Below are 16,924 nucleotides of genomic sequence, written 5' to 3'. Positions count from 1 at the left end.
AGCTCCTGGGGAGCACTATTTGAAAGAAAAGAAAAACTAAAGATACATGTCCAAGTGTTGGCCCTCGTGGCATGATTGTAGCTTTGTTGATAGGCATAGCATCTTTAGTGTAATATGCAATAATAGCGTGACCAGATTCATGATACGCTGTGATTGTTTTGTTTTTGTTATCAATTTCCACACTTCTACGCTCAGGCCCTAAGAATAAAAATTTGCTTAAGTAAAATACTCCATTAAGAAGGTATATTTAAATGAATGAAGCTCCTTTGTCTCAAAGTCATTCTTAGAGTCGTATGATTTAATATCATTAATAAATACTTTAAAAGTTTGAAAGTTTAAAAAATGAGTAGATTCCACTCTACAACACATGTAAACCATAATTTGTCAACTGAAAACCAAACTGTAAAAACTATCATCTTAATCCTTATATCAAAAGGAAAAGCTTTTTTCTATTTCTAGAAAATAAACTTCTAATTTAACAGGAATATCATAACTAAGCTGTTTTGAAGGCAATTCAAGATTTAAAATAAAAATTAAATTCTGAAAAACAGTAAAATTAACTATTCTTTTATCAGCAATATCAGACAAGAGGAAAGACATGGGCACTCATGCCCCGCAAAGAGTGTAATATAAGTTATAATATATTTGTTCTGTAACAGGCCAAACTGTGTTGCTCTGTTAGAGTATATATTTGCATGTTTCTATACCTTTCTTTTTTATAAACTTTCTCTCAAAATTAAGAGTTTTTTCTCGGACTTCCCTTGTGGCGCAGTGGTTAAGAATCCGCCTGCCAATGCAGGGGACACGGGTTCGAGCTCTGGTGCAAGAAGACTCCACATGCCGAGGAGCAACTAAGCCCATGCACCACAGCTACTGAGCCTGAGTTCTAGAGCCCATAAGCCGCAACTACTGAAGCCCACGCACCTAGAACCCACGTTCCACAAGAAGACAAGCCACCACAATGAGAAGCCCATGCACCGCAATGAAGAGTAGCCCCTGCTTGCCTCACCTAGAGAAAGCCCGCATGCAGCAACGAAGACCCAATGCAGCCAATAAATAAATAAATAAAAAATTTTAAAAAAGAGTGAATTACCACCAAACCAAAAATTACCAAGTGGCAATTTTAAAAAAAGAGAATTTTTTCTGTAACATAATGAACAGTATAACATAGGGGGGAAAAAAAAGAAAACCTACCCATTAGGATTTTATCTTTGGAGAACTCTAGTTCCTTCATGGTTACCACTTCTTTTCCATCAACAGCTGCCTTTAAAGCAGATTGGTTCACAAGATTCTCCAACTCTGCTCCAGAAAAGCCAACAGTACCTCGAGCTATGATTTCTGGATCAACAGCTATATGCAGACAGGACACAATATTAAAATTTCAGAAGAGCTAATAAGAAGCTCTTCATAATGAACTCACATTGCAAAAGAAAAAAGAAGATAGCCATCATGAACTGTAATTTTACAAAAGCTTACTTCACTAAATTCTAAGGGGAAAAAGCCAAAACTGCTAGTAAACACACCATTAAAATTGTCATTGGGACAAATCACAAAAGTTCTTATATTTAAATAACTTTGTGATAAACAGAGAAAGGTAGAGTTGCCAGATAACGATTTACAAACCTTTAATTATGGCCTAACCACAAACTGAAAAAGCACATTCATAGAGATTTTGTTTTCAGAATTTCATCTTGAAATAACTTTGGACATAAAAGCCCCCCTTATTATCGGAAACATATTTGGTTTTAAGAATTGATTCAGGTATCTTTGAAAATACTGCAGCTTTCATAGCTGCTTTTATTACTCAGGTAGTTCCATAATATTTCCATGTGTTTTGTTTTATAGTTTGCTTCCCCTCTTTTGGCCCCAAAGTGACTATATCATGAGGTACTATGCTCATAATATACAAGTGCTTTTTATATGATTTTATATTTTACATTCATCTAAAGAAACATTTATACATAGATTTCATCAAGTATTATCTAAGTACTCAAAAGAAAACTTTCTTTAGAATCGGGATTCAAAATGACAGAATCTCTGGACACACATTAATTGAGAAATGGACTTTATGGACAAACAAGAGGAGAGAAAAATAGACATTTAAAGGAATTTGTCTTTTAAGCCATCCTGAGTAAGGACCACGAACAGGGTGGATTGATATATTACCATTTTATGGAGATAATGTCTGTATCGTCGAATTAAGACTTACACTGATCAAACTTTATTTTATTGAGATACCACTTCAAGATTTCTGTTCGACATTTTATATCTGGCCTGGGAACTGTAACCTGCATGTCAAAACGACCAGGACGTATTAAGGCGCTAAAGGGAGAATACAAAAAGAAAATATAAATTAATAAGCTGACTGTGCTGAAGGTCAAGTTAAACAGGACTGACATCCTAAAGAGAAGATGGAAAGACAATGGCAACCAATATTTATTTTGAACATAAGTATTCAGATTAGTTCCTTATAAAATGTGGCCCAAAAAACAGTTTCAATAACCAGAAGGCAGAACAAAGGTTCATATAGATAAATGTGTGCATCTAGATAGCATACAACCCTTCAGAGACAAAGACATGCAAGTCAGCCAGTCAAGGAGCAAATAATTCTACAGCAACCTATTATGAGAGCTACACATGCATCTTACTGCTATTAAGTACAAAATGTTAAACTAGAGTCTTAGGCAAGAACCAACTATTAGATCAAATGAAAGTATGAATAACTTCTATATAATAAAACCAATAAAAATTTTAAACTATAGTAAATTTTATTCTAAAAATCCTCTCTACCCCCCACCCAAAAGCTTTGTGATGTTTAAGTTGTGAGAAGATTCTTTTAGCAGCTTTACTTAGATACAATTTTCATATCATAGAATTTGAAGTTGAAAACCCAGTGTTGTTTTTTTTTAACATCATTATTGGAGTATAATTTGCTTTACAATGTTGTGTTATTTTCTGCTGTATAACAAAGTGAATCAGTTATACATATACATATGTCCCCATATCCCCTCCCTCTTGCATCTCCCTCCCTGCCACCCTCCCTATCCCACCCCTCTAGGTGGTCACAAAGCACCGAGCTGATCTCCCTGTGCTGTGCCGCTGCTTCCCACTAGCTATCTATTTTACGTTTGGTAGTGTAACCCAGTGGTTTTTAATATATTCAGAGTTGCCCAACCATCACCACAATCTAATTTTAGAGAATTTTTACCCCCTCCCTCTCTTCTCCAGCTGAAAGAAACCCCAAATCTACTGGCAGTTATTCCCCATTTTCCCTAACCTCTGGCAACCACTAAATTCCTTTCTGTTGCTATGGATCTGCTTATTCTAGACATTTCATATAAAAGCAATCATATAATATGTGATGTTTTGTGATGGGTTTCCTTCACTTAGCACAATATTTTTAAAGTTCATCACTATTCTAGAATATATCACAAAAATTTTAATACTTACTTATCTAATGCCTCTGGGAAGTTTGTGGCTCCTATGATGATAACTCCTTCGTTGGGCTTAAAACTAGTATAAAAAAAAAGGACCTTTTCATTGAAAATTAAAACAGCACACATGTAGAAATGTTCTATGCAAAACTGTTTATCGTTAATCTTACTAACAGCAAAGAAAAGGGATTGATCTTTTTAATGGCCAAAATGATAAGGCATCTCTAACTGTTTTCTTAAAATGCCAGTGCACTTCAATAAAAGTGTTAAGAATAAATCACCAAGTCATCTGTGGTTACATACCTTCATATTAATTTTTCTAGTTAGGAAGAGATGACCTGACACAAAAAGCTTGAGTCCCCGACTAATTTTTGAAAAATATTTTCAAGTTTACCAATTCAAATTATTTGCTCCTAGACTTCCAGAATGTCTTATATGACTTTAAGAAACAATTTTTTGATCTACAGCAACACTCAAAATAGGGTTTTATATTTCTTTCGTACATCATAGTAGTACTTAAAAATGCCTTATAATTCCATAATCACATAAACATTCTATTCTACAATTTAAAACTTATCTTTTACGATTAATTTTTGAAAAGGAGTTTTCCTGTAGTCTCTTGAGTTGGTGTTCTACAATTAAATCTTTTCATTAAACTTAAAAATGCTTATTGCTATAATATCCCAGAAATGAATATTTGCGCATATTCGTGAAAGAGTATATTTTATATCCTTAAACAAATGTTGCAATATATAATCAAAAAATTGAATCTCATAGTTTTCTTCCCCAGTCTTGTTTATATTTTCAAAAGTTCAGAACTCTGCATAGGTTTGTATCATTTAATTATACCAGGTTAGTATATTTTACAGATATTTATCTTAACATCATATGCTTTTCCTGAATAAGTTTATCTATTACTAATCCAAATGCATTTATCCAAATCTTTCCTCTAAGTCCCCTGGGTGCCTCAAATTTGTTATGCCCCAAACTGAAGACATTGTCCCTGATGCTTTCCTCTTTCCTGACTCTTTGTAAGCTACTCTGTCATCTGTCTTCCCCATCCTAGTAGATAACATCACTGAAATACCAAAGCAGGAAAAATCCTGGACTCCATCCCTCCCTGAAATCACCACATCCTGTTGCTCATCAAGTTCAGTATTTTCTACCTGCTTACCATTTTTCATTTCCTATTACTTTCTCACTTATAATTTTGAAATGCTCTTTTCTAGTTTTGCTCCCCTGATGTTCATCTTTACGTTGCTGCCAGAGTGACCTTTCTAAAGTATATTTGTGAAGATGTAACACCTCTACTTATGTAGTGGATCCCCATCACATGAAGGAGAAAGTTCATGTTCTAGGAGGACACTTGCTTTTTTTGGTTTGGCTCTGATCCTCCAGTTTTGTCTCTCCATACCATTCCCGGTAACTGTGTTCTAGTTTTCCATGTGACTTGTTATGTTGTTTCACGCCTCGTCCTTTTGCTCAGGCTGCCTTTTCTAGAATCCCCTTCACATCCCCGCTCTACACTGTGTGTGTCTTTTAAGACACAGACCTGTCTTTGCAGCATTTCCTGAGCTACCCAGATACAGCTGACTCCTCTTTCTTGTGTGCCCTTCCTGTACTCTGGTCACATCAGTTGTAGAGCTTTTGAATGATACTTTGCTGTTCTTACTTGTTTTCATGTAGCTCTACTTCTCCTGGAATACAGAGCAGAAGCGGTCTTCTATTTATATTTCCAGCTTTTCTCCCAGGATAGTGCCTATGATTTGACAGATCCAGTAAATGTTTGTGGTCTTACTGATTGATTGAATGACCAAATGTATGAATATGATGTTTTCTGGAATGAGGTGTTTGTTTTGTTTTGTTTTTATAGGAAGGAGCAACAAATCCAGAAATTGGAGAAAAAGAAAATGATACTGATATTGAACGTGCTCCACAGGAGCAAACAGATCATAACAATTTGACTTCTTTTTTTTTTTTTTTTTTTTTTTGCGGTACGCAGGCCTCTCACTGTTATGGCCTCTCCCGTTGCGGAGCACAGGCTCCAGATGCGCAGGCTCAGCGGCCATGGCTCACGGGCCCAGCCGCTCCACGGCATGTGGGATCATCCCGGACCGGGGCACGAACCTGTGTCCCCTGCATCGGCAGGCAGACTCTCAACCACTGCACCACCAGGGAAGCCCAATTTGACTTCTTTTGATGGAGCTCAGAAAAATAATAGGAGTGGTAATTTAGTGAATATTTATGAATTTTTTTCTATGCTTAAAGGCTAGTCTAAAAACATCTAAAGTGTGTAGATCCAAATATACTATCCATTTTTTTCTTTCTTTTTTTTTTTTTTTTTTTTGCAGTACGCGGGCTTCTCACTGCTGTGGCCTCTCCCATTGCGGAGCACAGGCTCCGGACGCGCAGGCCCAGCGGCCACGGCTCACGGGCCCAGCCACTCTGCGGCATGTGGGATCTTCCCGTACCAGGGCACAAATCCGTATCCTCTGCATCGGCAGGCGGACCCTCAACCACTGCGCCACAAGTGAAGCCCTTTTTTTTTTTCCATTTCTTTTTGAGTATGTTTCTTTTGCTCCGTTTCTTCAGAAGTATCCCAACTACTACCAACTTTTTCTTCCTGAAAATGCCTCAACCCTCTGAAATTCTTTTCTGCTACTTTATTTTATTTAAATATTTGTGGATGGAGATAGACATATATGTATTTAAATTTCATAGTAGTAAATGTTCTCATTAATGTATCTGTGGCTGCATTTTACAGATATGATGTCAGCGTTAGGATTAGGAGAAGAGGAAGGTATAGAATCACCTTGGGATTCTGAGGTACTGGCTTCTATTGTTATTATTTTTTTTTTTATTTTAAAATATAAGCACTGAGTGATATTAAAACATAAAAGGGGGGGTGCTTTGACTTTACTTTCTCACCTTTGCATTTGCCCATCAAAAGTTTTTCCTTACATTTTTAACCTGTAATTAATTAAATAATTGTGTGCTAAGTATAATAACTACCACATAGTGCACTTTTGTTAATTTGCAAGATTCACCTAATGAAACCAGTGTAGCACAGAGCAAAAACCAAGGCTTAGAAGCCATAAGGAATCAGTTTGGGTTCTGAAGTTAAATTTATCTAAAAACTGAAGCATTATTCCAGGTCAGCCTATGGCCAAATGTATGTTTCTTTTTTCTTTTCTTTTTTTAAAAAATTTTTGTTGGAGTATAGTTGATTTACAATGTTGTGTTAATTTCAGATATACAGCAAAGTGAATCAGTTATACATATATCCACTCTTTTTTCGATTCCTTCCCCATATAGGCCATTACAGAGTATTCAGTAGAGTTCTCTGTGCTATACAGTAGGTCCTTATTATTGATCTATTTTATATATAGTAGGATGTATCTGTCAGTCCCAGTCTCCCAAGCAAATGTATGTCTCTTTGGTACATATGGATGTGTAAAACTCCTAGTGAGGTTCAGAGAGAAACAGGTTGAAATGTAGTTTTTTACCACTTAGACCTGAAAAAGATAGTGCCTGAGACTTGAAAGTATTATTACATTTGGATTTTCAAATAGATCTGCAAGGAACGTTTCAAGAGAAGCAAAAGAATGGGGAATAATAAGTACGTGGCGTTATAATAACAACAGTTTGGTTTAGCGATGTTTTAATAAGTACACACCATTTTGGATAAACTAGTGTGCGTTGAGTACCTTTATGGCAGCCATACTTGAAGTAACGTAAATATAAAGTAATGATGACCTGTTGTAAGGTGACAGCTATGGAAAGAGATAAGAAGGGCCTGATCTGTTAGATATAGGCAGCTGCTGCAGTGATACAGCACTTTGTTTAAAGTCAAAAGACATGGTAGCATCCTGGTTCTGTCACGAGCTGTGGGATCTCGGAAAAACTTGTCTACCCTGGTTGAGCGTCAGTGACCTCCTTCGTAAAAATGGTACTGGTACCCACTTCTCAGGTAGGTGTAGGGAACAGATGTGGTAACAGCTGTGAACACACCTTGTAAACTGGAAAGGGTGCTATAGAAATGTAAGACAAAAATGATCACAGTGGCAATTAGTGACTCACTAAATGCTGGGGCACTTTTTTAAAACCTGAAGGACAATAAAATGACAGTAGTGTTAAGAATAGGAAAATTAGAACGGGCATGTGGATTTCTAGCTTGGGGTATGTTAAGTTTCTATAGACTGTTATCGGAGATCTCCTATAGGTATCAAGTGCTTTGGTACTTGAGGTCCTCTCGACATTTTAAATGTTTTGATCTTAAATAAATTCCTGTTATAGAATACCAACTATGTACTGGGCAGTTAGACACTGACTGTACCAATTGAGGGGTTAGGCTGTAGTGGTGGGAACATAAAACCAAACAGGAATCCTTTATAAGTCACTGTTAAGTCCTTCATGTAAAGAAAATGGAGAGGGCTTCCCTGGTAGCACAGTGGTTGAGAGTCCACCTGCCGATGCAGGGGATACAGGTTCGTTCCCCGGTCCGGGAAGTTCCCACGTACCGTGGAGCGGCTGCGCCTGTGAGCCATGGCCGCTAAGCCTGCGCGTCCAGATCCTGTGCTCCTCAACGGGAGAGCCCACAACAGTGAGAGGCAAAGAACATGGAGAATGTTAGGTCAGACAACATTGAGAGAGTTCGTAGTTAGGATGGGGATGGGGGTGGGAGTGGAATTTAGGTAGTCAGAAAAGATCTGCATGTGAGAAAAGCTACCAAGGGGAGGATGGGAAGGAGCCAGTCACGTGAGGGTCCAGGGGACGGACATTCTGGACAGAGAGAGCAGCGGATCCCACCTGTTCGTCATTACACTCTCGCATCTTGGAATGACCAGGAAACAGGAAGTGGGGTAACTGTCCTTACAATCACTTTTATCCTTGTTGTTGTATGTAGAAAATAAAATGTGCATAAGAAAAGCTTGGCACATTTAGATGATTAATAAATAAAAGTTCTTATTCTTCTCTTATTAAAGCTTGCTGTACTTTTTTGAAGCGTTGCATAACTATATTTAAATTTTCTGCTATGATTTAAACATAAAAGTTTTTCTTACTACTTCGCTATTTTATTCAACTATTTTTCCTATCAATAAAAATTTTATCAAATAACAGATTCTTATAAGCCCTTGTTTACCTAAATGAAGCAGCTTCTACAGTGTTCTGTTTATGCTCAACATGACATACTTCATGGGTTTTTTTCATGCCAAGTATATTATTTTAATACTAAAAAATTTTTGTCCTTAGAAATATTTTAAATTTATAGCAAGTGTACTTATTAAAGCATTTATTTAAACACATATTTTTTAAAAATACTCTCTTCTTTTGACAAGGAGTGTAAAGTAGAGTTAGGTGTTTTGAAGTTAATTCTTTGCTGAAATGTGCCTGTAAGTCAGGCACATATTTTGTCTGTGAAAATAATTCCTCTGGCTTTCCATGCTCAGTTTACAGAGTCAGTAGCCAAATGAGGATAAAAGATAGACTTGATCTAGAGAGTGTATATGAAGTTTTCTATTTCAATGTTTGGGTTTTCAATGCATGCTTCTCTTATTTTTAAATCTAATTGCTTGTAAAGTAGGAAATTTTTAAAAAGTAGGGTATTTTCAGCTATTAGAAGGGGATTAGGAAAGCTTTATGCAACTCATTATTAATATCAATTTTAACAGAGTATCTCTGAGAGTCTTCCAGAGAAGTATGTTGATCATTTATCTGGAGCTGCAGGTCAAAGAGGAAAAAATATATTAAATGGACAAGTAGAAGGTAAGAACTATATTTTTATGAAAAAGTCATTTGACAGCATGTTGATTTAAAATGGGAATTCTGATATATTCTAATAGCCAAAGAAAATCACCTGTCGGTTAAGAGGAAGAATCATTCCTCACACTGATTTCAAGTTGAACTGAGCCTGTCTCATTCTGGAAAAGAAGTGCTGTATCAGAAGAACTAAGCAGCTACATCTTTTTTTCTCGTCAAAAATCCATCAACAGGGCTTCCCTGTTGGCGCAGTGGTTGAGAGTCCGCCTGCCGATGCAGGGGACACGGGTTCGTGCCCCATTCCGGGAAGATCCCACATGCCCCGGAGCGGCTGGGCCCATGAGCCATGGCCGCTGAGCCTGCGCGTCCGGAGCCCATGCTCCACAACGGGAGAGGCCACAGCAGTGAGAGGCCCGCGTACCGCAGAAAAAATAAATAAATAAATAAATCCATCAGCAGGTTTTAGGCAGTTTTTATTTGGCCAAAAAGCAGTGCTTGAATACTTAACTGTGTGCTGTGTTCTATTTAAGTTCTGACTGTCCAGATGTTCTTTTGTAGACAGCATGCCATGATATAATCATCTATCTCCATGTCTGTTACCAAGTTACACTGTGAAGTGTGCCACCCTTTTGAGGTGGTCCTCAAAGACACAGTTTGCTTGTTGTATAACCAAGTTTCCTAAAGCATGTACCTGAAGTTATATCATTTTTTATTCTAAAAAGCTATGCAGCTTATATTCTGAAAAGTATTAAAAAATATAACACTGTTTATGTAAAAAAAAAAAAAAAAAAGAAAAGAAAATCACCTGTCAAATGCATAGTGAGGAAAAAGACGAGAAACGGAGGGAAGCTGTGTATCTTATCTGGTGTCAGCCACAGATTAAATTGAGAGTCCCCTTTAAGGAGCTAAATTATTAGTTCCGTTTCAAGATACTCTACAACCTAAGGAAAGTTGGGAAATGAGGAAGAGGAAAGAAGGACTAAAGAATGAGAGAGGCAGAAGTTACAGGGAGTAAATGAAGGAAAAGGAAGCAGGGGTCTGTGGAGGACGGGGGCAAAGTAAAATAGGTCTTTAGAAAAGGGTAGAGAAGAGTATTTGAAACGTGAGACAAATTTGAAGTGAGCTTCCAGCACCAAAACTTGTCAGAGACGAACAGCAAAGCTTTCCCACTCTTACTGTGGGAATGTAGAAGCAGACTGATAGATCAGAGTTTCTCAAATTTTAATTAGTCCCCTGGGGACCTTGTGAAAAGTGCACATGCTGAGCAGCAGGTCTGGGATTGTGCATTTCTGACAAGCTCTCAGAGTAGCAAGGGTGTAGGCTTGCATTGAGAGAAATCTGGAAGAGGAGCCACTGGATAGTTCAAGACAGAACAGGATCAAGGAAAAGCATTATTTTGATTTTCTTTCTGAGTGTGTTTATAGCCAGAGGATAGCAAAGCGTTGAAGTAGAACTTATAGAGGTAAGGTGCCACTGCTAAGCAAAGAGGAAAAAAGAAGTGGTGGGGATGATCCATAAAAAGAATGTCAAAGGGGGAGAATTAAGACCACAGATCCAGAGACTACCTTTGAAGAGGAAAGAATATAGTGAAAGGAAAGAGGGGGGAAAGAAGGGTGTTAGGGAGGTGATTGTGGAGGTGATGAGGAAACTTGAGAGAACTCTCGTTAGATGACTTCAGTGTATTTACACTGAGACAAGGTTAGGTCATTGCTGCTCCAGAGAATACTGGAAGCAGGAGTGGGTGCTAGAATTGAGGTAAACCCCAGCTCCTCCTTGTAACTATCAGGCATCAAAGATACATGTTGTGTTGGTATGTGTTATTCAAATGAGATTAATTTGAATATGGAAGCATTGGCTGTTTTTTGTTTTTTAAGATAGGTTTTTTTTTTTTTTTTTTTTTTTTGGCTGCTTGGCTTGGCATGTGGGACCTTAATTTCCCTGACCAGGGATTGAACCCGTGCCCCCTGCAGTAGAAGCATGGGGTCTTCACCACTGGACCGCCAGGGGAGTCCCTAAGATAGCTAATTTTTTGATGATAATTGTTTCACAAAAATCCTTTTAAACATTAGCATGATATACTGAACCAAACTAATTTTGGAAACAAAAGAAGTTAATAGGGTTCATTTCCTAAATGCTAAAATTGTTACTTTCAGTAAATACTACACTGATTTTGAAATATGAAAGATTTTTAATATCTAATAATTCTGTGGCAGTAAAATTTACTTTTTCCTTTTTGATAATCGTACTTCGATGTTGAAAACTTATAATACGTTATTTCTTAGATGTGCCTTATATACCTTCTTGCATGAGTGGATCGAGAAACTTTAAGATGACTAAACTAGAGGATCCAAGAAATGTAGGCATACCAGTAGCCCACATGGGTATGGAAAAACATGAATATTTTTATGAACTATTATTCTACAAGTGTATATCCAAGCTGATCAGTTCATAACACTTTCTCTGATGAGAAATGAATTATACATTTAACTGAACTGTCATCCCAACTGTGCACTTCCTAAATTACAGGACAAATTGAAGAACATGATAAATACTTGTAATATAATGGTGTAAATGATGCTGCTGTATTGCATTCAAGATATGCTGTTGCATTTTACCATCAGCTTTCACATTTACCTTCTCGGGGTCATGATTTGTTCCTCTGATTAAAGATCACTTTTCTCCTCATCAATCAGCATGTTCACATTGGTACATGTGCATTTTTCTATTTTATAAAGGCTTTTGGAACATAATCTTACTTTTGAAATCTTAACTGCATGTTTTGTTAAACCTGTACTCCTATTTTTTCTTCAGTATCTATAGTGGATTCATATGTCTGTCTTGTTGCAGTCCTAACTTCCCCCAAGAAACAAAACACCAAAACCTAAAGTATTCACTGCCAAGGCCAAGCATGAGGGTTCTGCTCAGTACTAACTGCATGAATATATACTTGGCTTTCATAGTTACGTGTAATTGATTCTATGTCCCTTTTGCCTTTTAGATTCTCCTGAAAAATATCCTCACTTGAAGGTAAAAACTTATATTTTTGTCTTGAATTATTAACTACAGATTGTATCAAATGTACATTATTTATTAATCAACTTGTTTCAAAACCCATTCAGCCTGCAGTTGGAGTGAAAGATTCTGTTCCTAATAAAGCAGTAGGAATGAAGGATTTACAAACATCCAGATCAGGTAAATTTTGCAGTGCAAATTTCACTCTGGAAAGAGGTACACTAAAATATTTGAAACGCTCACAGCCTTCATATTCCTAATTCTTTTTTCTTTTGTTTTTGCAAGTTTAATTGAAGGATTTGACATAAATAAGGCACATGTTATTGTTGGCATCCATGTTTTGAAAAAAAGATATTTACAAGCATAATAAAAAGATATTTTTAAAATGTAAGCTTTAACTCAGATATTTCTATGTACGTTTCAATACCCTATGGTTCTCAGTTTGGAATAGCTGTACTTCCTAGGGATTCTCAGAGGTTAATTATTAGATTCTAAGATTTTTCCAGTTTTATAAAATGCTTATTTGAATTCTGACCTTAACCTAGAGTAAAGCTTCACTTGCTAACGTGTCAATTGTATTTCAAATTTAATTATTTCATTTTAGTGGTGTTACACGGATGAGCTTAAGCCAACCAGATGTTTTGATTAGCAGACTCTGTGTGTGTGTGTGTGTGTGTGTGTGTGGTCTTTGATTATTAAAAGTGGGGGAAAGTAATCATACCTTAATGACGATTTGATAGACACAATCTTGTAAAACAGTAATTCTGAAAGTTTTGGGCTTTAAGATCCTTTTATTTATTTGTTTGTTATTTTTTATGATGCAGATATAGGATCCTTTTATACTTTTAAAAATTATTGAGAATTCCAAGGAACTTTTGTTTAAGTAGGTTGTATCTACTGATGTTTACTGTATTGGAAAATAAAACTGAAAAATTTAAAATACAAGCACACACAATCATACATTCTATTAGCCATTAGAAGTATGATGTTATCACATATCTTGTCTCTGGAAAACTGCTCTGTACACTTAAAACAGAATGAGAATGGAAATAACGTTTACTGTTATTGTGAAAATAGTTTTGACCTCTTGGACCCCTTGAACGGTTGAGTCTTGGCACTCCAGGGATGCTCAGGTGACACTTGAGAACCACTGTTTTAAACCATTTACAGAGCTCATGGATGTGAAATGATAAAGGGACGCTTGTGATGAAACAGGCTTTAAACTTTCACTTTTACATTTCTTGCTTTCTTCTTTGATTTGTCTTTTTTTTAATGTATACAGCAGGTTCTTATTAGTCATCAATTTTATACACATCAGTGTATACATGTCATTCCCAATCTCCCAATTCATACCACCACCATCCCCAACCCCCTGCGGTTTTCCCCCCTTGGTGTCCATACGTTGGTTCTCTACAACTGTGCCTCAATTTCTGCCCTGCAAACCAGTTCATCTGTACCATTTTTCTAGGTTCCACATATATGCGTTAATATACGATATTTGTTTTTCTCTCTCTGATTTACTTCACTCTGTATGACAGTCTCTGGATCCATCCAGGTCTCAACAAATGACCCAATTTCATTCCTTTTTATGGCTGAGTAATATTCCATTGTATATATGTACCCCATCTTCTTTATCCATTCGTATGTCGATGGGCATTTAGGTTGCGTCCATGACCTGCTTACGGTAAATAGTGCTGCAGTGAACATTGGGGTGCATGTGTCTTTTTTTTTTTTTTTATTTTTTTATTTTTTTTTATTTTACAAATTTAATCAGTTATACATATACATATGTTCCCATATCCCCTCCCTTTTGCGTCTCCCTCCCACCCTCCCTATCCCACCCCTCCAGGCGGTCACAAAGAACCGAGCTGATCTCCCTGTGCTATGCGGCTGCTTCCCACTAGCTATCTACCTTACGTTTGGTAGTGTATATATGTCCATGCCGCTCTTTCACTTTGTCACAGCTTACCCTTCCCCCTCCCCATATCCTCAAGTCCATGCTCTAGTAGGTCTGTGTCTTTATTCCTGTCTTACCCCTATGTTCTTGATGACATTTTTTTTTAAATTCCATATATATGTGTCAGCATACAGTATTTGTCTTTCTCTTTCTGACTTACTTCACTCTGTATGACAGACTCTAGGTCCATCCACCTCATTACAAATAGCTCAATTTCATTTCTTTTTATGGCTGAGTAATATTCCATTGTATATATGTGCCACATCTTCTTTATCCATTCATCCGATGATGGACACTTAGGTTGTTTCCATCTCCGGGCTATTGTAAATAGGGCTGCTATGAACATTTTGGTACATGTCTCTTTTTGAATTATGGTTTTCTCAGGGTATATGCCCAGTAGTGGGATTGCTGGGTCATATGGTAGTTCTATTTGTAGTTTTTTAAGGAACCTCCATACTGTTCTCCATAGTGGCTGTACCAATTCACATTCCCACCAGCAGTGCAAGAGTGTTCCCTTTTTTCCACACCCTCTCCAGCATTTATTGTTTCTAGATTTTTTGATGATGGCCATTCTGACTGGTGTGAGATGATATCTCATTGTAGTTTTGATTTGCATTTCTCTAATGAGTAAAGATGTTGAGCATCCTTTCATGTGTTTGTTGGCTGTCTGTATATCTTCTGTGGAGAAATGTCTATTTAGGTCTTCTGCCCATTTTTGGATTGGGTTGTTTGTTTTTTTGCTATTGAGCTGCATGAGCTGCTTATAAATTTTGGAGATTAATCCTTTGTCAGTTGCTTCATTTGCAAATATTTTCTCCCATTCTGAGGGTTGTCTTTTGGTCTTGTTTATGGTTTCCTTTGCTGTGCAAAAGCTTTGAAGTTTCATTAGGTCCCATGTGTTTATTTTTGTCTTTATTTCCATTTCTCTAGGAGATGGGTCAAAAAGGATCTTGCTGTGATTTATGTCATAGAGTGTTCTGCCTATGTTTTCCTCTAGGAGTTTGATAGTGTCTGGCCTTACATTTAGGTCTTTAATCCATTTTGAGCTAATTTTTGTGTATGGTGTTAGGGAGTGATCTAATCTCATACTTTTACATGTCCCTGTCCAGTTTTCCCAGCACCACTTATTGAAGAGACTGTCCTTTCTCCACTGTACATTCCTGCCTCCTTTATCAAAGATAAGGTGACCATATGTCCGTGGGTTTATCTCTGGGCTTTCTATCCTGTTCCATTGATCTATCTTTCTGTTTTTGTGCCAGTACCATACTGTCTTGATTACTGTAGCTTTGTAGTATAGTCTGAAGTCAGGGAGCCTGATTCCTCCAGCTCCATTTTTCGTTCTCAAGATTGCTTTGGCTATTCGGGGTCTTTTGTGTTTCCATACAAATTGTGAAATTTTTTGTTCTAGTTCTGTGAAAAATGCCATTGGTAGTTTGATAGGTATTGCATTGAATCTGTAGATTGCTTTGGGTAGTAGAGTCATTTTCACAATGTTGATTCTTCCAATCCAAGAACATGGTACATCTCTCCATCTATTTGTATCATCTTTAATTTCTTTCATCAGTGTCTTATAATTTTCTGCATACAGGTCTTTTGTCTCCTTAGGTAGGTTTATTCCTAGATATTTTATTCTTTTTTTTGCAATGGTAAATGGGAGTGTTTCCTTGATTTCACTTTCAGATTTTTCATCATTAGTATATAGGAATGCCAGAGATTTCTGTGCATTAATTTTGTATCCTGCAACTTTACCAAATTCATTGATTAGCTCTAGTAGTTTTCTGGTAGCATCTTTAGGATTCTCTATGTATAGTATCATGTCATCTGCAAACAGTGACAGCTTTACTTCTTCTTTTCCCATTTGGATTCCTTTTATTTCCTTTTCTTCTCTGATTGCTGTGGCTAAAACTTCCAAAACTATGTTGAATAAGAGTGGTGAGAGTGGGCAACCTTGTCTTGTTCCTGATCTTAGTGGAAATGGTTTCAGTTTTTCACCATTGAGGACGATGCTGGCTGTGGGTTTGTCATATATGGCCTTTATTATGTTGAGGAAAGTTCCCTCTATGCCTACTTTCTGCAGGGTTTTTATCATAAATGGGTGTTGAATTTTGTCAAAAGCTTTCTCTGCATCTATTGAGATGATCATATGGTTTTTCTCCTTCAGCTTGTTAATATGGTGTATCACATTGATTGATTTGCGTATATTGAAGAATCCTTGCATTCCTGGAATAAACCCCACTTGATCATGGTGTATGATCCTTTTAATGTGCTGTTGGATTCTATTTGCTAGTATTTTGTTGAGGATTTTTGCATCTATGTTCATCAGTGATATTGGCCTGTAGTTTTCTTTCTTTGTGACATCCTTGTCTGGTTTTGGTATCAAGGTGATGGTGGCCTCGTAGAATGAGTTTGGGAGTGTTCCTCCCTCTGCTATATTTTGGAAGAGTTTGAGAAGGATAGGTGTTAGCTCTTCTCTAAATGCTTGATAGAATTCGCCTGTGAAGCCATCTGGTCCTGGGCTTTTGTTTGTTGGAAGATTTTTAATCACAGTTTCAATTTCAGTGCTTGTGATTGGTCTATTCATATTTTCTATTTCTTCCTGAGTCAGTCTTGGCAGGCTATGCATTTCTAAGAATTTGTCCATTTCTTCCAGGTTGTCCATTTTATTGGCATAGAGTTGCTTATAGTAATCTCTCATGATCTTTTGTATTTCTGCAGTGTCAGTTGTTACTTCTCCTTTTTCATTTCTAATTCTATTGATTTG

At 37.0% G+C, this 16,924-nt stretch overlaps 1 protein-coding gene and 1 long non-coding RNA gene across 15 annotated transcripts in view; one reads left to right on the top strand and one right to left on the bottom strand.

Annotated features, from left to right (window-relative positions):
• The window catches only part of LOC132488552 (ankyrin repeat domain-containing protein 26-like), a 95,302-nt gene that overhangs the window by 18,235 nt on the left and 60,143 nt on the right, over nt 1-16,924 (top strand). For 12 of the 14 annotated variants that reach the window (XM_060096862.1, XM_060096861.1, XM_060096848.1 and 9 more), the window contains exons 3-8: nt 5,437-5,660; nt 6,199-6,260; nt 9,107-9,200; nt 11,477-11,575; nt 12,193-12,221; nt 12,314-12,386. In XM_060096862.1, the coding sequence (XP_059952845.1) occupies nt 5,450-5,660; nt 6,199-6,260; nt 9,107-9,200; nt 11,477-11,575; nt 12,193-12,221; nt 12,314-12,386 (568 nt within the window). In that variant the 5' untranslated portion in view covers nt 5,437-5,449. Of the gene's footprint in view, nt 1-5,436; nt 5,661-6,198; nt 6,261-9,106; nt 9,201-11,474; nt 11,576-12,192; nt 12,222-12,313; nt 12,387-16,924 lie in introns of those variants that run through there. The other 2 variants (XM_060096851.1, XM_060096856.1) reach the window with 2 other exon arrangements.
• LOC132487413 (uncharacterized) lies at nt 1,268-3,518 on the bottom strand. Its single transcript, XR_009531638.1, has 3 exons — nt 3,451-3,518; nt 2,210-2,322; nt 1,268-1,350 (listed from the first exon to the last, which is right to left on the bottom strand). It is a non-coding gene; the product is annotated as an uncharacterized LOC132487413 (long non-coding RNA).

The sequence above is a fragment of the Mesoplodon densirostris genome, chromosome 4, assembly GCF_025265405.1.
Source record: "Mesoplodon densirostris isolate mMesDen1 chromosome 4, mMesDen1 primary haplotype, whole genome shotgun sequence".
NCBI lineage: Eukaryota > Metazoa > Chordata > Mammalia > Artiodactyla > Ziphiidae > Mesoplodon > Mesoplodon densirostris.
Note: the sequence above shows the minus strand (reverse complement) of the source record. Positions and strands in the feature narration are given on the sequence as shown.